This window comes from Montipora foliosa, unplaced genomic scaffold, assembly GCF_036669935.1.
Source record: "Montipora foliosa isolate CH-2021 unplaced genomic scaffold, ASM3666993v2 scaffold_382, whole genome shotgun sequence".
Lineage (NCBI taxonomy): Eukaryota > Metazoa > Cnidaria > Anthozoa > Scleractinia > Acroporidae > Montipora > Montipora foliosa.
Genome location: NW_027179682.1, coordinates 377,501 through 405,000, shown reverse-complemented (window position 1 = coordinate 405,000; position 27,500 = coordinate 377,501). Strand labels below are relative to the sequence as shown.

General features: G+C 39.2%; 1 protein-coding gene across 1 annotated transcript in view; it reads left to right on the top strand.

Annotated features, from left to right (window-relative positions):
- The window catches only part of LOC137987713 (G-protein coupled receptor GRL101-like), a 45,832-nt gene extending 26,232 nt beyond the window's left edge, over positions 1-19,600 (top strand). The window contains exons 3-8 of the mRNA XM_068833786.1: positions 2,509-2,580; positions 4,104-4,175; positions 5,171-6,179; positions 6,504-6,585; positions 17,346-17,399; positions 18,419-19,600. Coding sequence (XP_068689887.1) covers positions 2,509-2,580; positions 4,104-4,175; positions 5,171-6,179; positions 6,504-6,585; positions 17,346-17,399; positions 18,419-19,374 — 2,245 coding nt within the window. The 3' untranslated portion in view covers positions 19,375-19,600. The remainder of the gene's footprint in view (positions 1-2,508; positions 2,581-4,103; positions 4,176-5,170; positions 6,180-6,503; positions 6,586-17,345; positions 17,400-18,418) is intronic.
- The last annotated feature ends 7,900 nt before the right edge of the window (positions 19,601-27,500 follow it).

The window sequence follows — 27,500 nt, the reverse complement described above, 5'->3', positions numbered from 1 at the left end:
AGGCGACCAGCCCTACAAAATAGAATTACTCCGAGTGAAACAATTGGTTGGCGTGAAGATTGTTTAGCTTTCAGCAAAAATTATCTGGAAAAACCAAATCAAACACTGGTTGGCAAAACTATGAAATCTTCTCTTACCTCTGAAAACTTGTAGGTCAAATGTTGTGGCCCTCTTTGTATTCTGTAGCACAGCATCATCTTGTATTCTCAATATTTCCGATTCAAAAATGCTGGTGAGTTTACGCCGGTCATTTTATTTTGTTTGGATCACCCACAATCTCGACCCCAGAGCTCTTCTCTTGACTGAGGGAGAGAAGGTCTCTGAGGAACTCTGAAACAAAGTGTGTTCTCATTGGTTTTCGTGAAGAACAATCAAAAGCGTCTCTAACTGGTGCATTCATGTTAGCACGAGGAGTGAGCAGGCACCGTAAGGTTCAAATAGCCAATTCTCGGCTATAAAAACCCTACGGCACATGTTCTCCTACCCAGAGTTTCCCAGAGCCTTGGGTCGATCTAAGGCTCTGGTGACGAGAATGGATCACGCATTATTCACTCCGTAGGGAGTTGACCGCCGACCAGGTACTGGTTTTCGATTAATTGCAGGCTCAACCCACGTTAACTCACCTAAATATAAGCGAGGCTTCATTTTTCGCGCGCTTTCTGTGGCTCGACGCGGCTACACGGCCATACTACGTCAACTTTAGTTCTTACACAGTCAACGCTTTTCGTTTATAGGTGGAAAACAGTTTGGACAATGTTTTCTTGCTGCTTTTTTCGCTCGTTTCAATTCAGTTTGGCATATCTTGATAGCTGCGGTCCACACTAGTGGCTAAACAGTTATTCAAGTCATGCATCGGAGGGATATATAACTTAAAGCTGAGTGTTTATTTTTCACTCCCCTCTGATAAGGTTGCATGATGCCTGGAAGACCTATGACTAGAACAAAAACGAAAGGATAGCGAGAGAGAACGGCAACGACAAAACAGAATACCAGTAATAGCTCATACTTAGTGGAAGAACTTACTCCACAAATTCTTCCCTTGGACACTAAACCGTTTGTTATTTTTATGTATGCGTTATTTAAAGTGGATGCGTCTTTTTAAAAAGTGGTTTAATAGGTTTTCCCTTTGTTCAGGAATGAAACGTAGGTGAAATGAGGATCACGAATTTAATCTAGGTAGAAACGGATTCAACCTGAGACCGGATTTGACCAACAACATATGTACCCAAATGGCGGGGAATTTGCATTCATAATCTTTCCAAAAGACCAAAAATATGACAAATTTAAACCGTGACCGTGACTGTAAAACATAAAAATGACGAAATTATGAATAAAACTGTATGACATTGACAAACAGTAAAATTTCCGTCACGTAGTCGAAGTTCCTTGATGAGGTTGGTATCCATAGATGTCTTGAATCCAAAATTGCTTTTCAAATTGAGTTATTCTCACTCTTAAATATTCTTGCTCTTTGGCCATTTCAACTTATTCAAAAACATAAAACAAACAGCGGCTGCAAACATAATGATAAAGCCCATTTTACTTTTGACTTGATGTTTTGTATGACACAACATACATCTTCAGAAGTGATGGTTGAACAAATTCAAATATGATATATATAAAATTAAGAAGACTGGTAACTAGATCGAATAAGATAAAAATAGTTTAGATAGCAGTGAAAAATGACCACTTAATAAAGCCAGAGTTTTTTACTGCCAACCTTTTCGTTTAACGCTGGTTTAAGGTCGCGTATTAATGGAGTTCCTTTTATTTTACAATGCAATTCAGAGCTACCATTTGCTAAAACTTGAAAACAGTCCCATTTATGTTGTGACCTGCTTTTACTGCGTGATCTGCAATAGCGGAAAAAAGACCGTAAAAAAGATCATTTCAAAGCATTCAATTGGATCAGTCTCTGGCTTTATTAAATTGTCAGTTTTCACTACTATCTAAACTACTTTTATGTTATTCTCTTTAGTTACCAGTCTTCTTAATTTTATATATATCATATTTAAATGCGTTCAACCGTCACTTCTGAGATGTATGTTGCGGCATACGAAACGTCAAGTCAAAGTAAAATGCGCTTTATCATTATGTTTGTAGCCGCTGTTGTTTTATCTTTTTTTTATTCTTATTCTTATTCTTATTTTCTTTAACACCAAAAGTTGTAGCAGGACTGGAAACAGGCCTTTTTGATTGGTTTTCTTCTTCGACTCCAACATACATACATGCATACATAATTAATTGACCACTCCCCATTGGGGCTTTTCTGGCCCAATAAAGCAGAATCACGACATAAGAGAATATTCAATCAACAACCACTGTTAAGAATCCGAACTGGCCAGAGGCAAGCTAGTTGGCTATTTACAAGTGCAGCTGAGACAAAATAATTGTCTGTTTCTGATATATTCCTAATAACTCTAGTCCTACACAGATTTTTACGTATGAAAATGAAATCGAACTTTCATGTTGATCGAGCAACGGCCTCATAATTGTACTTTTTTTCAGGGATGTATCAGAGAATGAGATCCGCAGAGTATCGAAAGAAACCTTCAAAGATACTGCATCTCTGAAATTCCTGTAAGTAAACAAGTTACAGAAAAGATGAGGAAATTCAGTGCAAAAAGAAGTAATAAACCAAGCATTCTGAATGGTCAGTGAGCAAGCAAAGTAAGAGATAACCAATCAAATGGGAGCCGTGGATGGTGCATTTTATGGCGCAATGATTGAGTGATTCACATGCGTTGCTTCTGCTTAACCATCTCGATTTATTTTATGTACATTATTAATAAAAAATCAGTGATTTTTTCTCGAGAAATGTGGTATAAATAAGCATTTGTATTTTTTTCAAAGACTACAAATTGCACTCGTCGCACAAGTTCGTGCACTTTTGTTCGTCTTTGAAAAGACTACTCGTGCTTATTTTTTTGCAAAGTGCACTCGAAATCATGTGATTACCGTACAAATAGTTGTGAGAAAAAAATGTTGCACTAGCAAAGCAGGTACCTCATCGCAACCAAGCCAAGTGTCCTGAAAATCTGCAAAAAGATGTTCAATAAGTTGAATATCCTCTTGAAAAAAGACTTGAAATATTTGTCATCTCGAACGTCCATTGTACTCTTTTTCACTGAAATATTCGGTGGAAAACTCCAAAGCAAAAATCGCCGGAAAAGAATGAAGTACTGTGAATAAATGTTCCAAATTTTTCACGACGCCTGTTGTTCATAGGCCGTTACAGGTTTTAATAACAACCATGATATTTAAAATGCCCTTGCTCTTAATGAAAGCAATCAGTTTTCCTTTACGTCGACTTTGCCTTAAAAGGAGTCTGCGACGACATTGCAAGTTTCATTTTCCCCTTCCATGGATTGGCATGGGACTTTTGGAAGGTTCTTTTTTTCATAGTTTTTTTTTCCGGCTTATCCAAGAAGCCGTATTTTATAGGTCCAAAAAGAAAAACTGCAGACTCCTAAAAGTTATTTTCCTGCAAATCAAAGCATGCAAAACATTTTTGTTTTAATTTGGTCGCCATCTTTTGTTTGCTCTGCTTTTTTCATAAATACAATACTGGGCACGGCAAAGTTGTTTTTGGTCCTCCCTGCGATTTTCCTGAGTCCTTCTCCTAAATGAGTTAGCTTGATGCTAGTGAGCATAGTGTGAATTATCCTTCATTGTTGGAAAATAATAAAAAAAAGCAAATGTGGAAAGGTTTGAAGAAGGAAAACTTCTGAACTTTAGGTTTACGACATCATCTTACCTGTCTTGGTGGAGCTGTGATCTCACATTGTTTCCCTGATAATGATAGCACCAGTGTCTCAAGAGGAAGCGTGGTGATGAAAAATGTATTTCCAAATGGCCGATATTTAAGTTTTAAAAAATGACGAGAGATATTGCTCATCCGAATCCAATGGAAATTTAAATGGGAATTGTAGAGGAGTAAGGTACGTGAGTGGCTGTGACAAAATTTAATAGTCTTTTGTCCCTCAAATCACCCACATTAGCTTGATATATTCATTACTTATCGCACTACTTGCTTTCATAGATAGCTGGACGTGACCATCACTGAGATTAATTTAACATGCTTCTTTGTTCTCCCTTTGCAGGTACATGCATTTCAACTCGATGTATGATCTCCCAGAAGGTTTTTTTGCAAGGATGCAAAACATAATAAGGATGTAAGATATCTTGTTTCATTATCTTGTTTCTGGGTCCAGGGTCTTCCTAGCTACTGAAATCACGTAGAGTCAGTGCAAATCTGAACACTGAACTTGTGATTTCTACATTCAATCAATTTTGTATTCCCTCATCGAATTATTGACTCGTTGAATCATTGATTGATTGATTGATTCGTTCATTCATTCGTCCATTCATTCTTTCCTTCCTTCATTTTCTCTTTCATTGATTTGACAGTTTCAAGTTTAGTTCTGATTCTCTTTTAAAATATTCCACATTCCCTTAAATAAGTTTACTTTTAATATTCTCTTTGGGTCGCTTTTTGGGTTATATTTACATGCAACGTTGCTAGTAATAAACAATTACTCGGTGAATCCACTTTGAGACAAGTTGAAGTCTCATCGCGGTTATGCTGGCCGTTCAACCAATTTTAGCAAATACAATGTTCTTACTACATTCTTATAAGGAGGGTGGCTGAGTAAGGAGAAGATAAAGGAACTGTGGTATCACGAGATACGAAGTGGGTCATTTTAATACGCATCTATACCAGGTCCACGGTACGTGATGCTAAGTGATGCTAGTTACGTGAATTGCACGTCATGTAAAATGCATTATACAATAACAAGGGACAACAATTGAAAAATCAACAAAAATTGCTCTTGTTCTTAAGGAAGACAAAGACATTGGATATTATTAAAAAAACGAACTTTTTTAAATAGCAGTGTGTGCCGCTTATCTAATACCACGAGGTCTAGTATTGATTATGTTTTTGTTTTTGTTTTTTCGAAAACACACAAACAAGGAGACAAATCAACATTTTTATATTTGTCACAAGATAGGTATGCCCGTTGACAAAAAGGGAGAAATCCAGCGCCTTCTTGAATCGTCACTTGCCTTCTCTATATTCCCAAATGAGGCAAAGCAATGAAGGGGACAAACTATCTTTTCAATGACACACATAGTGCCCTCAATTTACACATGATCTCTTTGCTTACAGAACCGTTGATTCAAATGTAATGTGCTGTCACGTGGAATTTAAGCAAGACGGTGGTTGTGAGTTTGTGTTCGACGACAACTTTGCCAACTGTGGTAGTATGTTTCAGCACCCTGGACCCAGAAGGAGCATTTGGGTCCTTGGAATCCTATCTCTGCTTGGTGCAATATTTGTTTTTGTTTGGCGAATATGCTACAAAGAAAAAAATATGGCACAATCAATCATCTTGATGCACGTGGCAGCTGCAGATGGACTTATGGCTGTTTACCTGATTACTGTCGGGGTGATGGATGCGGTGTGGACTGGTGTCTATTTTCTGCATGATTACCAGTGGCGTACCGGGTTTCCCTGCCAAATCCTAGGGGGTATTTCTGTGCTGTCTAGTGAAGTCTCTTTAATGGTTTTGTCTCTTCTGTCGCTTGACAGACTAAAACACATTGTGTTCCCACGCCGCTTTAAAGTTCTTACACAAAGGAAGGCCCATGCGCTTTGCTTTATTATTTGGGTGATTGGGTTCTTCATCGCTTTCCTTCCAACTTTCGGTATCCGCTATTTCCATAACCCAGATGCGGGCATTTACTATTATGGGAAATCAGTGGTGTGTCTACCCATTCAGCTCACGCCTGATTTTTTGTCTGGATGGGAGTACTCGGCTGCCATATTTGTTGGTCTGAACCTGGTGTTTGTCCTCTTTATAATAATTGCATACCTCCTGATATTCTATACGACTTGGTCGTCAAAATGGCGCATGGCCCAGCAAGGAACCAGAAGAGAGAGAAAAATGAAGTCCTCTTCAGTCAATACTAACAGGAATACGTCTATGACAAAGAGGATTGTGTGCATTGTGATGACAGATGTTCTCTGTTGGGCACCAATTATGGCCCTTGGAATGAGATCAGCGATAGATCAGCAGTTTACCCCTCGTGGAGACATAGCTGTTTGGATGGTGGTTTTTGTCCTGCCAATCAACTCAGCAATAAATCCTGTTCTGTACACACTTTCAACCCCACAGGTAAAGAGATTCCTGTTTTTAATCACTGGACGTAGCCTTTAAAGAATTAGTTAAGGTCCAATGAGTTATGAGAAAGAAGTGATAGCAGAGGCTGATTTCATAGAACGATAGTTATAAAGTGAGTTGTTTATTGATTATCGCGATTTGTCCTTTTGCCATTATGTTGGAATAACAATGACCAGTGTTCATCTGGGATATCATTTTACATCCATTTTTTTCAACTATTAACCATTTTGCAAAATATCTTGACAGTCTTACCTCACCTAATCACTTTCACCCTTATTAATATAATTGAAAGTAAAAAAAAAAAAATCCCTTTCTTAGGTAAAAAAGATTTTGGGAGAAAAAATTTGTAAAGCCTGGAGCAACTTTCGAGGAGTTTCCACCTGTTGTGACGATACCCAAGGTAAGACTGATGAGACTTTATTTGAAGCACAATTGTCTTGAAGAAAAAAGTAACAGGGAAACGTAATTAGTATGCTACCAAGCATTGAAATTGTAAAAATTGTAAAAATAATGTTTGGAAATAGATGATGTTGGAGCTTGCGTTTAATTCTTAATGTGGGGGTAAAGGAAACTACCAAAAAAGTTATGTGTAAGAACTTTTGGAAAACTATGCAACACTAAACTCGCGGAGGTAATTGTTCAAAGAATATTCACTTGCTTGTAAGATTTGCATTTTTATTAATGGTCTTAGGAATGGAATTTAAGGACGGTGCCTACTAATTCAAAGGCATTTTCCCCCCATTTTATGACTATATAGGAAATGTAGATCTTAACAAGTGTTATTGAAATACAAAAAGAAAATTGGGGGCAACCACGCATTTTTCAAAGATGATTAACGAATATTATTTGTAAAAGCTTTAAAATGCAAAGCAATGGATGGCATTCTTTCTCAAATTGAAAATTAAGTATCTCTCAAAAATGCATGGTTACCCCAAATTTTCCTTTTGGATACCAAGTAAAATTTTTACAAGATGATTCGTATATATAGTTTTTGTTACAATGTTCCTTTAGAGATTAAATGTTCATTACAAGGAGATAAATTCAAACTAACCAACAATATCAGGGAAAACACAAATGACATAACGGTAAAAGGTTAAAAGTGTAATGCTAAGCTGGCATGATCAAGTTGTTTGTTAATTACAGGTTTCAACTGCTCAATATTAAAACTCTACTCGATTTTAAGTTAATAGAAAGAGGTAGCATTATCAATAACTTTGAAACAAGAAACATCGCAATTATCCTAGCAAGATGTTTCAAAATATGATAATTCTTATTCCGAAAAATATGCTCATTTAGATTGTGTAAAAATGCATATGGGTTTCAGCAATGTAGCCAGCACCACAGCCTGCACAAGTAAATTTGTACACAACACAAGATTTTAGAGAATCCGAAATAAAATACTTGGACTAAAAATGTTTGACAACAGTTTGAATGGAAAGAAAATTACTCTAACATTTAAATCTACACAATACTTGTTGAAAATATATGAAATTTTATTTCTAGTATGAAATGAATACCTTTATGTCACTTGTGTTTTTTTATATTATTGTTCGTTAGTTTGGACTTATCTGCTTGAACGGACATTTAATCTATAAAGAATCATTGTATTGATATTTATATATTCGGATATTCTCGTAAAAAAATTCATCTGTTATCCTCACTGTGGCCGATCAATTTTTTGATCGATTTCATTGGCTAATTTCCGTCACGTGGTGCAAACTCACAGGACAGTTATCAGGCAATAAACCCCGTTTGCGTGGATATTTGCCCTGCGAAATGTTGTAGCGATAATTTCCGTTGAAAAGAAACAAACCCAGCAGAAGTAAGGCCGCAGAAGAGTTTTATTACATGGAAGAAATACAAACTCGTTTTCTGGAGTCTAGTGATAGTGACCTTAAAAAGCTGGTCGCCAATGATGTCCCGGAAAGTACAATAAAGTCAACAAAACCAGCTGTCAACGTCTTTGAAGGTGAAGAAAGTTATGAACACACTTTAGAGATTTCATCCGACACAAACTTAAACTGAGTCATTTTATAGATTAGAGAATTTAATACACTGTGTTTACTAACTATAAAATAAACCAACCGTTCGAAGGAGAGAAAAATCCAGCCGTTCTTGAAAACACTGTTATCCAGACATTGTACATTCTGTCCTCCATGGTTGAATTAAATTTCTTTTTCAGTAAGCGAAAAAGCGCGTTGTTTTCGAGTTTTCGACTCGCAGTGACAATTAAAATGATTTGATTTTTTTTTTTCTGAAACCGACCACTTTCTTCTAGTCAAATCTTGAAGAATGCATTAAAAAATACGAAGCATCGCCTTCTCGTTCAACACTGGCTTTTTAAGAGCGGTTTTTTTGCGTGATATGAAAATTAATGGGATGGTTATAAAATAAATAAACCCCTTTCTGGCTTGCTGGTATGATGGCTGATAATATCCTTGGCTGCAGCCTCAGTTCCCACGGCCTGCTCCCGTCTGACCTTGTAGCTCAGTTGGCAGGGCGGCGGAGATCTAAACCGAAGGTCGTGGGTTCAATTCCCACCCTGGTCAGAGTTTTTCTCTGTCCTTGTGTGGGCCATTTCCATAAGTAGGGCTAACGCTCACATGGTTCATATGGGATAGAAATCGAGCACTTCACATTACACTCTATTCAGTTAACTCTGCAGACATTATCAGCCGACGTACCAACCGCCAGAGGTGGTTTATTTACTAAATTGATAATATACATAAAAAAAATTACTCAATTCTGATTGGCTGATAGCAGTGCAGTTCAAATGTAACACAGTGCAAGAAGTGTAATACCAGTGCATATCACACATCGAAATTCTGGATTATGATTTGACAATAAACAATCAGAACCAATCAAATCTTTTGTTTTTAAAATAAAGCGCCCGCCCTGATTGCTTGATTCACGCCGAAGGCGCGCTCGGTGGAGCACCAAAGTTAAGAAAATGTGGTAACGCATCGATGCGAGAAATTTTGGTTTTAGCTATGACGTCATCGACCGCCTGTCCGTACGTCCACTCCTCCATGTATGCCAATGTGACCAGTATTACGTGACCATATCGCAGGCTCAAGTTTAAAGTACTTGTGCTCAACATGGCGACCATCTACTCCCGCTAGTTTACACCATACAGCTTTGATATTGGACATCCATGTTCTGGTGAATTGACACCTGTCAAAACGACCAGTATCCCGTGACCGTATCTCAGGCTCAAGTTTAGAGCTCATCGAGGTCAGGTGTTTTTTTTGAAGTTGACTGCTGACAAGGTATTGGTTTTCGATTGAATCGCAAGCTGAAGCCAGGTCTGGGCCCAGTTGTTCAAAAGCGTTCAAAAACGCTAATCTCAGATTAAAAATTAATCAAGGAGTTTATTTCTCTACTGCCAAATGCTGTTCAACACTGCTATGCGGCAAAGTTTTACATTAGAAGAAGTTAATCTTGAAAAACAAAAATAAGCGAAAGAAACTTTCACCAAAAAGTTGAAAGCATGAAACAAAAGTTTACTCTAATCCTGGATTAAGTTAATCGGTCTTCGAACAACCGGGCCCAGGACACCTAAACATAAACGAGGCTTCATCTTTCGCGCGCTCGACGCGGCTACACGGCCATACTATGTCAACTAAAGGTCTTAACCGTCGACGCTTTTCGTGTTCAGGTGGAAAACGGTTTGGAAAGTATTTTCTTTCAGCGTTTTTGGTTCGTTTTAATCCAGTTTGACATATCATGATAGCTGTGGTCCACACTGGTGGCTATGTAATTATCCAATTCAAGCATCGGTGGGATATAAACTTAGAGCCGAGTGTTTATCTTTCATATGTTTAGAGCTGCTTTTTGCTCTGTATTGCCATTTTTGGCATATTTTTAGAACATTTTTAATTTTGAATCTAATAAGGTTGCATGATGGCTGGCCGGCCTATGACTAGAACAGAAACGAAAGAAGAGAGAAAGAGAACGAGAACGACAAAACATTATACCAGTAATAGCTCAAACTTGGTGGAAGAAGTTACTACAAAAATTCTTTTCTTGCTCACTAAACCGTTTGTTATTTTTACAGATGCGTTATTTCAAGTAGATGCGTGTTTTTAAAGTGGTTTAATCGTTTTTTTCCTTTCTTCAGGAATGAAACTCTAATTTTTATTCTGACCTGGAAATAGATAAAAATCATCTGTACTCTTTTTGGACGTCAAGAAATAGTTGATTTGTTTGTTTGTTTTGCTCTAAAATGCGAGCGAACCGGCTCCATTTGCCTCACCGTTTTTCGATTTGTCTTGACAGTGACAAGGAATTTTGCCCGTATGTCATAAACACGTAATCGCAATGAGCTCTCGTAAAATTAAGGAGAAAGATCACGGGCCTGGGTTTTCAGAGGTTTGTTTAAAGCACGTACAGGTACTTTGTTGGAGCGGATCTTGTTTGAAGTTTCTCCTTTTTTGGCAGCCGTATTTTGCCAATTATCTTTCCAAGCCAAGCTGGCGTGTGTTAGTGAAAAAAATTAAAATGTGAATCTCGTTCTCAGAGATAAAATGGAATAAAGTACATCAATAAAACCCTTTTTTGATCTTAAACTGACAAAGTTTTCTAATGATCTGCCACATCAAGTTTCGAATTTTAGCGTGATTCCTATTCGCTGGCTATTGACAGTTGACTCTGAAATGGTCTTTTTCCTTCTCCATGCTTGTTTTCTTTTAAAACTCTTGCGATTCAAGGAAATTCATTGCCAAACTGGTGAATTCCGCAGTAAATGTCACTTGAAAAACCGATATCACACTCATCGCTTTGTGATTCATGCCATATCGAAATGAATTTTCCTATAGAAGAAAGCGAAGAAAATTATTTAATTGAGCAGTAACCGGAAACGCCAAAACGCGGACAAAAACCAAAACCTTTTATTTTAACTAACCCTACAGCCAATAAGAATAAATAACCCGGGAGCTCCGCTTTTAGGCTTGGCTAAATCCATATATTATGTTAATATTAAGTAATAAATAGTATCTGTATCCCCTATTTAAGCTATAATTCATAAACCATTCAAACGAAAGTGTATATATAAATGAGTTTTTATGGATGATCCTTGCACTCAACTGAACCTGCTCCACACAGGTTCTCTTCAGAGGTCATGGGTTCGAATCATGTTGCAGGTGTCTTTGACAGACAATTGCTTAAATTTCCCAGTTAATTGAGAGGATCACTTCTCCTTTCATCTATAAACTGCACTTCAAATACATACACTTAAAACATTGTGGACTTAGTACGTTTTGTTTTTGAAGCGGCCAGAGATGCCACTGACCCTGTGTTTGGAGTGTTAACGGTCAAACTGATGGATGCTAATGCACGGTTACAAGGTACACCACGCACGCCAAAGGCCCAATTCCAGCAGTGCTGTGAAAACTAGCAATGTTTTCAAAAAGGTTAAGTGGCGGCTGTGTGCCTGTATGCATCATGATTTGTCTGCATCGTTGCGATTTAAGATAATGTTGCCTGAAGAAAAATTTGTTGTTTTGTTTGGGGCAAGCCACGATGCTTCTCCTGTTTTGATGGAAGCCATCTTGCAAATGAGTGTAAGTTGAATGTGGTTGACGCACATGTCTCTTCAGTAAACAAGCAAAGACAATGCCGATTCTGAGTGCAAGATGCAAACAACCTTGTCTCCAGCTATCCACTTGAAGAAGCCAACAGCTGTACATTTACCCCATCTAGGTCCGAGACACCCAAGATGGGACTTCCTACAGTACCCTGTGAAGGTCAGAGCTAGACGCAAAATTGCTCACCTGAACACATATGCTCTGCTTGGTTCTGGAAGCACAAAAACCCTCTGCTCTAAAGCTTTGATGGAACAGTCTTCTCTGAAAGGGGGACGTGCAAAGTTTTCCCTCACTATCGTCAACAACAGTGAAGAAAATGTTGAAAGTGTAGTGACACTAGAAGTGATTGGTGTTAAGGGTGCGGCAGGAGGAAATGGTGTTATCCATCCGCCAAAGGTTGCATTGCATTGCCTTACCTTGTAATATCCGTGGTTAGCCTCATCTTAAAGATCTATCCTTTCCGAAAATAGACGAGTCCGGCCCTTCCATACTGAGTGGTCAGGTCACTCAGGCCACTCAGGAGTGGTTGGTCAGGATATAAGAGGCTTAGTGGCCCCTGGAAAGGGAAAGGAGAGAGGTGAAACCCTAGCTGATGGTCTGCCGCACTTGTCAGTGGATGACAAGAGAGCAGTTGAATTCTGGGAGTGGGCAATTGAGATCACGGATGGACACTATCAGATGGACATTACTTTGAAGTCTCAGTACCCAGACATGCCTAACAATTTTGTTGTGGCACAAAACCGTCTCAAGTCTTTGGGCAAACGTTTCTTCAGGGACCCTGATTTACATGCTAACTACAAGGCTGGAAGTCAAGAAATGCTGGATAAAGGTTACGCTCACAAAGTGCTGGAAATAGAGATCGACTCATCAAGTTCAAGGACCTGCTACCTTCCCCATCACAGTGTTATGAATGTTAGCAAACCAGAGAAGACACGTATTGTGTTTGACTGTCTCAGCACGATAGTTTTGCAAGGCCCCGACTTGACAAACAAACTTGTCGGAGTTCTATTACGTTTTCGAGAAGGTCGGATAGCTGTGAGGGGGAAATTGAAGGACTGTTTCATATGATAAGTTTTCAGGAATTGATCAAGGAAAAGTCACTTTGGGACTATTTATTGACTTATCCAAAGCCTTTGACACTGTAAATCGTGATACCTATTGGGTAAACTAGTTATTCATGGGGTTCGTGGGGTGGGGTTACAATGGTTTAAAACTTATCTTTCTTCTAGATCTCCGTTTATAGAGTACACTGGATATAGTTCCTCCCATACATACATTACATGCTGGTTACCTCTTTTTCTTATACATTATCGACATGTGTAATGTGTCAACGGCTTTGTATTTTATACTCTTTGCTAACGATACTAACATATTTTACTCTCTTAAATACCCAGTTAAACTTATGGAAATTGTAAGTGCTGAGTCGAGGAAACTGTCTCACTGATTTCGGTCTATTGAGCTACCATTTATATTAAAAAGTCTAATTTTATTATATTTCAAAGAAAACAAAATAGGCAGAAACTTGACTTACATTTTGCAATTGATAATATAGAAATTGATCGGGTAAGTGAGGTTGTCTTCCTTGGCGTAATTCTTGATGAGCACTTATCTTGGAAATGGCAAATAGTAGACGTACCTAGAAAATTTATAAGGTATAATATACAGAGCAAGTTTCAGCCTCAATAAAATCTCGTTATATACCCTCTATTATAATTTTCTTTATCCCTCCTTACATTGTTGTAATATCGTAAATGGTTTGAACCCAGAAATCATAGCATAATTAAGTAGAGTACGAGCGTCCGGGTGAGTGTAGTCCTGTTTGAGATGACATTGACGAACGTTTCGACAACCTGAGGGGAAGTCATCTTCAGAGTCAAGTGATTTGTGTAACGTCATTAGATACTATAAAAATTCCGGACGTAGATTTCATTGGTCTTATTCGTGACTTATTCGTGATGTTATTGGTCGACTGTCAGTTGAGCCCAGATTCAATTGTCTGTGAAGACTAAACAATGATTGGTGTATTTCGATCCGCCTATAGGTCTAAAATGTCTGTACGTGTATCATAGAATACGTTGGGAAGTACTCTAATATAGTAAATCAGTGTGTTGTTTGTCTGTTGTTGATGTCGTCGTCGAGTTGTTTGTAGGGTGCGGGAAGTTGTAGGCATCGGTTTATTGGTCTCTGTTCTAAGTTAGTAAACCAGCTTTCCTGTACGATCCGTTGGTAGTAGTTATCGTGGTAGGTAACACGCGCAGAAGAGTCCCAGTCGATTTTGTGGTTTGTCTGTAGATGGTGTTCAGCAATGTTATTGTTGATGCCACCGTTCCTCGTGGCTCTTCTGTGTTCAGTCAGTCGAGCGTTCAAATTTCTGCCAGGCTTACAGATATAAGTGGCCCGGCAGTCGCAGCATTTGATCTTATAAACTGTTTCTTGTCCGTCCTTAGGTTGGTCTTTGTCTGATTTTAGTCAGTAATTTTCGTAAGGTGGTGATGGATCTGTGAGCAACACGGATGTTGTAAGGCTGTAGGATCGTTGCGATAATCTCAGTCACTGTAAATGTAGCTCTAGGTGTAAGGAAGTCGTAGTTGCAGTTGTTCGTACTGTAAACGTTGTCTAAGCACTTATGTTCGTCTGCTAAGCTGTCGCATGAGTCACAAACCAGTAGTGCGCGTCTCGTTAAGGTCCGGTCTTGTACGACAAAGAAGAATGTGAACAAATTACAGAATGTCCAAAACTTCGCAGCTAGGATTGTAACCCCTTTCGAAGAAATTTGATCGCATTACCCCTGTTCTTAAAGAACTGAAATGATTGTCTGTCGAATCCATGCTTATCTACAGGGACTGCATACTGATTTTAAGTGGACTGGCCCCTGACTATCTTTCTAAGAAGTTCAAAGAGAGGTCTGAAATACACAATAAAGACACACGGAACAAGAATGAGATGGACATTTCAGGGTACAGAACGGCCGCAGGCCAAAGCATCTTTCATTATCGAGCAGTTTCACTGTGGAATTCCTCACCCGAAAGGCTCACTGAGCTAACAAACCTTGCATCATTCAAAAAGGAAACTATGCGTCATTTAAAAAGAGAATTTTAGAAGCGTTGATCTAAAATATATTGTAAATATATTGTTGAATCTGTTATAAAAATATGATTTTTATCATTTCTTTTTTGTTTTTATAGATTTACATATTTTATTGAATACTGTAATTACTTGGAATAGCCAGAAATTGGAAAGGAATACTTTTCATATTAATATTAATATATTAATATTAATGGGTAGTAATAGTAGTAGTAGTAGTAGTAGTAGTAGTAGTAGTAGTAGTAGTAGTAGTAGTAGTAGTAGTAGTAGTAGTTGTAGTAGTAGTAGTAGTAGTAGTAGTAGTAGTAGTAGTAGTAACCGGATGTGGGCGTTTTTTCCGTTGAGATGTTCGTGAAAATCGTCGATTTCGTCTGTGTGTAGAGCTGTGAAAGTACTGTCAACGTAACGTAACCAGAGTGGTATTGTTTGTTTATAACTTGCCAGAGCTTGTTCCTCGATGTTTTGCTCGCCGATTTCGGCAACAACAACAAAAACCGGACCCATACCACTACAGTGACTATATCCTACATCAAAGGAACCCCTGAGATTGTCGCAAGGATCCAACAGCCTTACAACATCCGTGTTGCTCACAGACCCATCACTACCGTTCGAAAATTACTGCATGACTAACGTCAAAGACAAAGACCAATCAGGGCAATGCGACCGTTAGGAACTGATTTGTAGATTCGAATGGATTTAGATGATTCGAATTCCTTTGGTCCGGTTTCTTGCACCGATCATGTTGAGAAACTTTACCATAGATTTCAGCATCGCCTTTCTCGGTGAATTTTCGAAAGATGAAGCTCAAGTTCGGCAAAGGTATGGGGACGTCCCTAATCGGTCGGATTCTGGTGTTTTTAGTGTGAGAATTTTACTGGTTGGCGTCAGTTACAGAGATGGTCTGATCAAGATCCTGCCGTTGCTGCACTCCTAAACTCCTGAGCTTCAACATCAAGAATCCCTCATGGGCACACCGGCTCTTACCCTGCAGGCAGAATCTCCTTTGATCTTCCTAGATAAGTCGGGGAGGGGAAGAAGACTCTGCCAGCAGCCTCGACATTTCGTATTACGCATGCGTTGAAAATAAAATGTATTTGGTTGTCAGTCACGCCTTACCAGTAACCGCAAAACAAACGGTCGGGATATTTTCTAACAACTCTGGCAAACACACGGCAACCAAGGAATAATTTCCTCGGAATCTCAAGATACTTCATACTTTAAATTGCCATTTCATTTTTTACAGAAAAAGTTATAGGTTTCTGGCAGACTAGTTTCTGTAACCGACATACGAAATGCGCAAAAATTAAAAAAAAAGGTTTGGCAATTCGAAACTGGACTGACTCATCCATTTTTTTGGATGAGTGGCAAATCAAAGACAGTCCAGGAGGCTGGCCGAGTCTTCTTTCTCTTCCCGACTACCGTGCCCGCACAATGAGCATGCTCTTATATGTCAGCTAGTCTTGGACCACATATGCAGGGCATGAAAAGCGGAAACCGCGTACGACATGCTGTGATTTCAGCGCATTCCCTGTCGGCCGGGCCACCGAGTCCCAAACAGCACTACTGTAGTCGGGAGAGACGACATTACCTCCATTTACACCCTCCTTCACCAGAGACAACTCTGTTGGCTTGGCCACGTCCACAGATTGCATAACGGTCACGTTCCAAAGGACCTCCAGTATGGAGAGCTAGAGCGGGGCAAGAATCCACTCGGGAGACCAAAGCTTTGCTTCATGTGGCATGAGGGACATGCACACACTTAGCCTTCTGTAATTGCATACCCGAGAGACCATCCCTGCAGACCGTATCACTTGGAAGACCCGAGCCAGCCGTCATGAGGGAGAAGCCAACATCAGGATATGGATGCAGAGGAGGACGGACAGCACAGGAGCCCCACCACTCAGTTTAGATCATGCATGTGGCACATTTGGCTGTATCTGTCAATCTATGATCAGGATTTTAAGCAACCAGAGGACATATAAAATCAGTGGGCCTCGCTAAGATTATAGTCTGTGCCTTATGATGCCTACTAGTCATGCCCTGAACGGATAATGGGTTCTCCAAAGTACCTTGATTCCAATAATAAAACAAAGTAGAAACTCTTCTCGGTTTTTCTTGTTTTGTTTTAATGACAGATGTGACCCTTAGATGACTCTTTAATGGAAAGCTTAGAATGCCTGATTTTGTTTTTCGTTTTTTTTTACAAGACCTCTTCAAAGTCAAAAGCTGGTCTAGCAGTCTTTTAGCTTTCACCAGACATCAATATGGTATATTTTGCTTACGGGAATCGATAATAAACTTATGTAATTTATGCAAACTGGGTTTTGGTTGGTATTTGTCGATTGCATTTTATATTTCAATGAATTTAAGGAAACGTACTCCCTGAAAATTAGCACAGTTGAAGAATGGCGACAATCGGCTGTAAAATTATCCGGATTTCCCTTGAAAGATATTGACTTGATTCATATTGACGGGTGTGACTTGCTTGCAGAAGACGAACAAGAACAGGAAGAACAGGACAATGGGGAATCTGAACATGACGAGGGTAACGTTATTTATCTACGATAATAACCAGATAACTAAGGAAGATAAGTGATAACAACGTCAACTACTTACTTTGCTTTAAAATGTTAAATAGCTTACGAAGATTAGGAAGTGCTGAAAATGCAACTTCTAGCTTTCTTGCAAAATGAACCTTACTTAACATTAAAGGCATAGAGGCATTTCTAACTTGTGTCATGTGGTATTATAAAGGAAATAAGTGACGCCTGGTTACTTATTTCGCAGCTCTCCTTAATAAGATTAAAAATCAGTATTTTATCTGAACGAATGCACTTTTGTCGAAGAGTAAGATGCTCGCTAGAGGAATTTTAGTGTAACAAATGTTGTTCACTTGATTTAAGTTTTAGGGCCCTTCCCAAGGCAGTAAAATATCAAGGATCCGTGATAAAATATCTCTTTTAAAATGCTGAGAACCAATGTTTGGCATTGTAATATTCATTTTTCCTGTAATTTTTCTTTCCACTGAGAGCCGATGGCGTACTATTGGAATCAGGTAAAAGTGATCATGAAACCCACATGTGTGTCTCAGCTTTCCACTTAAGGAAAATACGGAGAGCCTTGAGTCTGGTAAAATAATAGCATCTTCTCCAGCCAAAAAGAAACGAATGTTGGCATACCGTTCTGTCATTATTTTGGCTCGGCATCCATGCACCGAGCAATGCAATTGGTGACGCTTATTGTAAGCGCTTGTATGAGCCTGGTAATATAATAGCATCGTCTACTTTAATTATTGTAATGGAATAAGTCTATCTTGGAAAGAAAGATTCCAAGACATCAAGGGAAGAAAAACTTACGATAAATGCCAGTACCTCTGTCAACAGCGATAAAATTAAATTCCATTTCACGTATAATACCCTTTGTTTTTCTTAATTGAACTAACCTTTGCGACATTTTCTTTCCAAAAAGCAAATTAATAGTTTCCTTTTAGTGTTAGCATTCTCAGTATTTGTTTTTTGAGCAAGAAACAAACCTATAAAACCCCTTTTTTTGCCATTGACACAGATCTTGAAGGTGAAAAAGAAGATGAAAAACATGTAGGTAACAAGCAAGCGGAAACCGACCTTGAGAAAAAGGAGCCAGCAGATGTTAAAGATGCAACCGTAAACGCAAAGGAGAAACTGCCAGGTGAAATGATTTCACAAGAACCGGGGGCAGTTGGACCTAAAGCAGTAAAACCAGAAAGTTCAAGAGTGGAAAAAACGAGAAAGTCTGCACGGAGTAAGGTGTCATTCCACAGTGTGTGGGAGGTGGCCGGAGGAGGAAAATCATGTCAAGAAAAAGATCCAAAAGCACACAGGGACAATGCTGCTCAAGGTGCATCACTACTGGTAGTGATAGAGGAAGAGGCAGGTGACCTCAAATTAACCAGCGTCTTGGATTCTAAAGAAGCAAAGGGAGCAAAGACTGAAAACGACGAACCAAAAGCTGTTGAATTAACTGAAGCAGGCAACGTAGATGTGGCTGACGAGCTGCGTATGCCTACAGATGCTGATATAACCAATGTGACAGGCATTGAAGAAATTGATGCAAGGAAACCTGAGAAAGAAGGGCCAGTAGATGGGGATGCTATTGAGGTCACCAATGCTAGTGGTGGTGCAGGATTGCTGATGGAAACAGCAGGTGGTGAAGTGGCAGGGGATGCTATTCCTAAATGGGTGGATGCGGCACATTTGACTCCAGAGGAACAAGAAGTTACACCAATGGTGTCAACAACAGATGGAGGAACCGCAGGTGTTCATCCCATTCATGCAGATGTGGCTGACCCTCGTGAGGCACTTAATACGCAGCAAGAGGAAGATGTTGAGATAGTCAAAGTGCCAAATGCTGGAGAGGCTGAAAAGGTCAAAGTACCAAAAGCAGAGAGCCGAGAAAAGGTCCAAGGGGCGAGCACAGGAAATGCTGGGGCCACCGATGCAAAGGATTCCAAGATAAAGAGAAAGACAGAGGCTAAATTCTAAAAGGACTTTACAATGCCTTTTTTAAAAGGCATTGTAGACAAAAACACTAAACATGAAAGCATGGAGAAGCCTTTAAAGTATCATATAACATGTATAGTAGTTAGGCAGAACTACAGAGCTTGATGCCAAGTTCTCGGTCTCATGCGTGTCCCAACAATTCTTTCTTGAAAACGGTATATTTCCCTTAAGACTAACTCTAAAAAATCAATTGGGATTTAATTGTAGTAGAGCGATGCATATGCTGAAAGTAGACAGCATTCTGCAAAAGAAAGATTCAAAACATTATGTACAATTTTCATTGCATTGTGGTTTTTTCCCAGAATAAACTTACATCAGTGCTCTTCCTTATCCTTTGCAACGCTCTTGTAGTACCATATTTTGTGCTTTACACCTATTAAAAGGTGGAGATAATCATAAACGCGGTGTTAGGGAAGGACCCAAGGCACATCTAACTGAATTGCAAAATCTGAAAAGGTGGCCAGTAAAAGAGAAGAACTAAACGTTTGCGGCTTAGAAATGTACCCTCGACGGTATGGCCATAAGATCTTTGACTGTGGAATCGAAACAAGAGACATGGATGAAGTTGGAAAAATTTGCGGTACTTAATGGAAGAGAATACCAGTAACTCAGTTACGACTCGTGCACATTAGAAATTACTATGATATCATTTTGCTTTTGCTTTTTCGTAAAAAAAGGATTGTATAATCAATGCAATAGACCGTTGTTCGGTGAAAAGTCAACAGGCCTTTGATGGGCCTATGCCATCAGTGGCCGTTAATTGCGAATTGAAATTATAATTCTTTGTCGACATGGAGAATCCATATACACGCAATAAACACGTGGTTCGTCTAAAGCAACGCTGTTAATCTTCTTATTTATCACTCAGGAAATAAAATAATTAAAAGAGATATGTTGTCTCACCATTAAATGTTATCCTTGATTATTTGAACCGTTCCATGGCTTTGGGGCAAGCAACAATATTTTGTATCCAAGCGCAAACCCCACTTAAAAATAACAAGGTCACGCACTGCCCATAAAAGAACAAAACAGAACGGATTCCTCAACCGGGGCAAAACGAATCGGTGCAAAATGACGTCTCTCTCTCAATGGTATGCTAGTCGTGCAGTTAGTATTCACTCAGTGCGGAGTTAATGGCCAATAAAACAACCAAATATCAAGTCTCCGCATGCTAAGAAATGTAACTGAGATCGTTACTTAAACAAATTAAAATTATCTATGTTGTAGAAGGGTATAAGTGATCTCAAAATCCTCCAGAATTTGCATTTATCGCACAGATAAACTTACTTTAAATAGATCAATGGACCAAAAGCTTATCTCCGATTTATGTACCCTCTACCTAACTCTAAAAGGCACTGCCTCACGATCTCCAATAGTTAAAGGGTTGCTGCAGAGATTCTCATTTATAAAGTTAAACTTCGTTGCAAATTGCATTGCAAATAATTAACCTCTTCCAAGCTATTTTGTGATTTTCCAGAGCTGGTTTTCTTAAAGTGCAATTAGGAGCAAAAATCGACTTCTTTTTTTATTCAGATTTTAAAGGTGGGTTTGCTTAACACCTGATTGGCAAAATGCCAGCTTTAATTTTTTTTTTTTCAAGGGTTATTTACTTTGAGTCTTGGATTTCACAGTTGGCCATTCATAACTCACGTTCAAAACTGACCGATTGGACCTCAGAGGGTTGGTTCTAGGGAAAAGTGACGTCATTTAATCACTAGCTTGAGATTTCAGCGTATAAATGCAACCTATTATATATGCAAAACACGAATTTAAAAGTCTGAACGCCCTAAACTTCCGTACTGTATGTTAATTCATCTGCGTACACACGCATTGTTCTTAAAGTGCTACTTTGACCAAAACATCAATTTTTATTTTTCGTTGAATTTCAAAACTATGTTAACTAAACAGTAAGTGACCAAGTTTTAACCCTTTTTTTCAAAAAGAGATCTGTTTATTTTAACCGAAATTTTCCTATTTAATGGTTAAAATCTTGAGAGAGCTGAATAGAGGAGAAAATGACGTCAACGATTCAATGGTTTAAGAATGCAATGCACGTATTTTCGGCTGAATTAATGTGCAGCACAGGAGTTTCGGTCTTTCAGACTTTTAAACTCGTGTTTTGCATATATATAAGAGCTGCGTTTGCACTCTGAAATTTTAAGATAGTGAGTAAATGACGTCACCTTTCTGTAGATCCAACCCTCTGACGTCCAATCATAGCTTACATAAATTTTATAAGGGTTTGTATCGGGAAGTTAGCGATCGTTTTTTAGGGCATTAAAATAGAAATAAAAATACACCAGAATTTCTCACCTTGCCTCCTTGTCTTATTTATGGTATGTTCTTGGGCATTTCTGGCCGTTTCAGCGCGATTCTAGGGAGTTTTAGTTCTATCATTTCTCTCTGATATATATAATTCCCCAAGGTTGGTTACTTGCTGGCGGCGGTATCGCATATCCATTGAAGGAAATCAGCCGTAAATTCATTCCGAACGCTCAGTTAGCCTCCAGATTTAGCCCAGTGCACGTTTTTAAAAATCCTCCTCTAACTAATGTCTCTCTCTATCGGATAAAAACAGCCACGGTGCGGGAATTTCTGCTCGCTAATCCAACGGCGCCCTTTCATCGAGGACTGTCGGCGATGCTTTGCCAGGTAAACTGTAAAACAAACTGAATGTTTATGTTTTGCTTGCGAAACATCTTTATAATGCATCAACATTTCCCTGAGGTTCGTCTGTATCTGCGTGACAGTTCAGTACTTTCCTGAGAAGGGCCTCACGTTGTACCTGTCACTGAGACTAAAGCCTCGTCGTCCCCCTTGTGTGTAACAAATTTGAACTTTGGGCCCGGTCGGTAAGGTGTTTTTCAACGGTTTCGTGCACGCAAACTTCCGAACCAAGCATGTTGCTAGGGGCAAAATCAGCCCACTTCGGCGATTTTCAATTCCTTTCGTGAACGTTTCTCTGATATTAAGATTGAAATATGTAGCAGCACTATCATCCTTGGTCTCAGTGGAATTTCGGGTCGATTTGAGCTTTTTGGATGAATTTACAGCAGCTTGTGTTTCCGACTGCTTCATTGGAGTTTCCAACCTTGAAGATAAATATAGAGAGAGAAAAAAACAACCCACTGGAATAGCGCTGAAATGGCCGAGGTATGCCACAACAACACTGATAAGGTATCGAGAAGACAAGGTAAGGCATTTTTGTTCGATTCATGTGCTTTATTTCGACTCCTAAACACGTTTGCAAATTCCCATACAAACGCTTATAATTTTAACTGATCGTGATGCTGAAATTACATTGTTAGCTTGGGGTACCTGTGATCCAATCGGTCAGTATGGAACGTGGGAAATGGCTGACTGTGAAATAAAAAAAAAACTGACATTCAAAGTAAACGACCTTAGGATAAAAATCAAAGCTCAATTTTTTGCCAATCAAGTATTAATCAATCACACTTTTAAAATCTGAACAAAAAAAAAGTGATTTTCTTAATCATAGTAGCACTTTAAACTAGTAATTCTCGATCCAGCTCTCTCACGATTTTAAAGTTAGTAATGGCGGACAATCAAATAGGAAAATTTCAGTTAAAATAAATGGAAAGCACACTTGAAATTTCACAAAAGGAGGTTGGACATTTCGTAACAATTACACGACGCAATATGCCATCTTGATATTACAAGGTTACCGCTGTAAAAAGAATGAAAACAAGCAGAATTAAACCTTTAGTTCAACAAGAAATAGCCTTTCTAAGCTAAGCTAAGCTGATCTACGGTATTTAGGTCTAAGAACTATATTGAAAACGGCTAGCTTTCAGTTGTTTTGCTGGGTACCACTATGTCAATACTCTAAAAAATTCGACTTTCCAGGAGCTTGTGTCGTTAGTCTGGTGGATATTAGAAGCTATATTCAGAACCCATCGATTGGAGTTCCACTCTTTGCCTCGACTATTCTGATTCTTTTCTACATACTTAAAATGTGTTATTCTTTGAAGTATATTGTACGTCGTGTAAGTTGAATAAAGAGAAAATATAGTAACCCATCGATGCGAGAAAGTTTGGTTTTATAGCCATGACGTCATCCACCGTCCCTCCGTACGTCCGTCCGTACGTCCACCCCTCCATGTATGCCAATGTAACCAGTATCACGCTAGTTTACACCATACAACTTTGATATTGGACATCCAGCTTTAAGTTTATATCAATCCGATGCTTGATTGTCTAGCAATCAGTGTGGACCACATCTATCATGATATGACAACCTGGATTGAAACCAGCAAAAACTGCAGAAAGAAAACGTTTTCCAAACCGTTTTCCACTTGAACACGAAAAGTGTTGGCTGTTAAGAGGTATAGTTGACGTAGTACGGCCGTGTAGCCGCGTCGATCTACAGAAAGCGATAAGATAAGATAATAAGATAATATTTTATTTAGCTCATATTGTTGTTTACATTTGATTTGAAATTCTTAATGAGGTTTCGGTAGCATTTTAGTTTTTTTTCTTCTTTTAGTTAGCTAGTAAGGTACGAGCTGGGGAGCTAAGTGAACCGATAGGTTATCTAGTTAGCTCCCCAGCGCGCGAAAAATGAAGCCTCGTTTAACCTAGGCTGGGCCTGTGATTCAATCGAAAACCAGTAACTGGTCAGTGGGCAACTTAAAAAAACAGCTGACCTCAATGAGCTTTAATCTTGAGCCCGCAATATGGTCACGTGATACTGGTCAGCGGATTTGACAGGTGTCAATTGACCATAACATCTTAACCCTCAACTGCTAAGGCCTGAATGTTAATTCTCGAGCTCCCCACTTACAGCCTCACATATCCTTGCATGTTAGTTTTGATATTTTGCTGTCTTAAAAGTATTCCATATCCAATGGTTGTCTTTATTCTCATCACCAATCTGCTTGACAATTTGCTGATTACTGACCAGGAAAATAAGATGTCCGAGGCTTAAGAATATTAACATTTTAATGTTTGTTTTAATGAATGTTTTATAGAACCTTGAAGGCTATAGTGATGAAGAAAGCTATGCTGATGAAGAATGTTTCGATGTGTCAAAATCACCAAAAAAATGAAGGGAAAGGATTACAAGCTGTTCAATGGTAATGTTGAGTGCAAGATGATAACTCTTGAGAGCCTTGATAATCCTTACGTTGTCCCCTTTATGATGAGTTGCCAGGAAGAAGGTCCTACAATTATAAGTAAAGCAGTTCCCATCGGAGAAGAAGAACGTACACATGTTCCTCCTACACGTCATATCACAAGACAATTGTGTCCATCGAATTTGGTAAAGCTATTGAAAAATGGTTCCCACTCGTGCTTCTCAATTACAATTTTGATGGTCAGCCCACAAGATTTAAGATCAAGAAGCATGGTAATCGAAACTCATCCAATATGGCACACATCCAATCCAAAGAGAGCACCAAGCTTAAAGTTGCAGATAAAGCTGTTGAATTTGGTCCAAAGAGGGCATTGTTCTTAACAAGAAAGGAAGCTGGTGGTATCTGTGGTGCCGATAGCATTAATTCGCTCCCACGCAACGTGAAACAGGTTGGATACCTCACTCACTCAGTCCTAGAACTGCAGAAGACAACTTTTCCTGGCTTTATCCGTCAAGTAGTCTGTAATGATCTTCCCACGGTCATGTTATTCACTGATCAACAGTTGAACAATATTGTGAAGTTCTGCTGTCACGACAGGGTAAACCAAGTCTCTGAAATTGGAGTTGACGTAACATTTCAACTTGGTCCATCCTATGAGCTTGTAACAAGTTTTAAGAATACAGTTCTTCGAGTAAAGGGAGCAAAAAACCACCCCTCCTTTTTAGGCCCTGTCATGGTCTGCATGACTAGAGACGAATCCACGTACCTATCATCTATCCATTGCCTTATCCGTGAAAATCCTGGTCTCAGTGAATTCCTTCGTGCCACAGGCACTGATGATGAACGTGCGTTAACGAATGCCCTCGCGGCCGATTTCAGGAATGCAACACCTTTGCTTTGTTAAATTCATAGCCAAAGAAATATCAAGAAGAAATGTTGAAAGCTCGGTCTCTCTTTAGCACTAGTGTCCCATATTTGCCAGGATCTCTTCAAAGCAAAAAGTGGATTAATTTGGTCAAGTCCACTAGAAGAGTTTAACAAGAATGCAACAGCACTCATGGAAGGGTGGGACACCCTAGAAAGGTCCGAGAAGTCTGGCCCACCAGCCTTTACACAGTATTTTCGCACCCACAAGCTTAATGATATGCGCAAAAAGACGGCTGCATTTGTTCTGAAAGACCTTGGCTTGGGAAACAAGCCATATGAACAGAACATGCCTGAGTCAGTAAATGATATGATGAAAAATTGGACGAAGTTCATTCCCCAGGACATGGACAGACTCATTATAAACCTATATGACTTTGTGCAGTCGTTCGATCAAGAGGAAGAAATGGCATGGTTTCAGTTGTCCGACAAGTGGGAGGTCTGCCACCAGTTTCAGCAACACTTATTGACAAAGAGTCATGCAGAGATGACCCAAGAAGAGCGAAAGGCTTTCCTCAAAAGGGCTACCAAAGTTTGCCCGATCCAGAAGCATATAAGAGGGGCTGCAAGTTTAAGGTCACACCATTGTCACGTTCCTCAGCTCATCCCTCTATAAGGCGAGCAGCCTGTGATCTCAGCGACCTTTCACAGCTGAGTGACCACTTTTCCAAAGAGGAACAATCGAGTCTGCTTGAAAAAGCCAAGACTGTGCTGTGCAACGACCAGTTCCGCCAGGGTTTCAAGGATAGTGTGTACTTTGTTGACAGTGGAGGACCCCTTCCTCACCGGGTTCAGTGCTTTAAGAGTGGAAAATGTACTTGTGATTGTAATTTCTTTGGGCGAAACAACCTTTGCCATCATTGCCTGTCTATTGCCATCCATCTTAACTGTGTGGCAAACGTTGTGGAGGCCTACCAAGGCCGAAGTCTCAGCCGGATATCAGCAGCTTCTGCTCCAAAAAAAGTTGGTGGGAAAGCTCCATCTCGCAAGCGGCATTTACCTGCAACTAAAGTAGCAGTCCACCATTCAGATACAGATGAAGATGCACAGAATACAGAAGCAAATTTTCAAGCTGAAATTCTCAATTCAACAACTCTTGTTATAAGAAGAGCAGCTAGACCAGTGGATCCCCCAACCTCTGGGCCTTTGGTTCTTAAAAAGATTTCCGGTAACATCAAGAAGTGGCTGGCTGCTGGAAAGCTGTAAAATGTAATGTTGTGGGACTCCAGAGCCCCGATGATAAGCTGTATTGTTTTGCTAGATGTGAGCGCTATCATTTTTTCAACAAGGAAACGAATGCTTGGCAGTTGGTAACATCGACGAGGCACTACCACTTAAACCCTGTGTGCACAAAGGTGTCTTCAAAAATAAAATCTGATCATAGTCTCATCGTCACTAGTAGCCTGCGTCAGCTGGTTATGGAGAGATTCCAGTGTCATTTAGATTTGTAAGTGTCTATCATTTCCTTGAATGAGGTTATCAGGGTTCGTACACTCATTTCAAGAAACTCAATTGTATGTTCCCTTCATCCTCTTCCCTGAAGGTTTGCTTTTTAGTTGAACTACCTTGCATGCCTTTAAAGCTTAAGATGCCAACTGAAAATTGCCTAGCAAACAGAAATCAAAGAGAAAGACATACTATATCCCGAAAGTCCCTTCTTAGAGGTTGTCAAAATGAAATTATTTTGAAGTTTTCTATGAATTGGAGTATTATAAATCCTCTTGGGTTTGTCTCGAGACAGCCTAAACGGTTTAAAGTACGAGCCTTGAAATGACAGTTAGCTATCATTCATTTTATCTGAATTTGAGATCGTCTTTGCTTTAGTTGGGCAAACCGCGTGCACAAAAGAAACGGTTAAGGCTAGAAGTGATTTGGAAATGTTTACATACGAAACGTTTGCTTTGCACACATGTATGAACGTTGCAGTTTTAAACATTGTGTTAGAGTTAGTTACAAATTATTGAGATTTAGCTCAATTTATATTTGTTTTCAAATTCCAACTACGGCAGAGATCACATGTAATCTTAAGCATTGCAGAGAATGTTTGTTGGTTGGCTACTACTTTAGATCAAACTAGAAGTTTTTTTT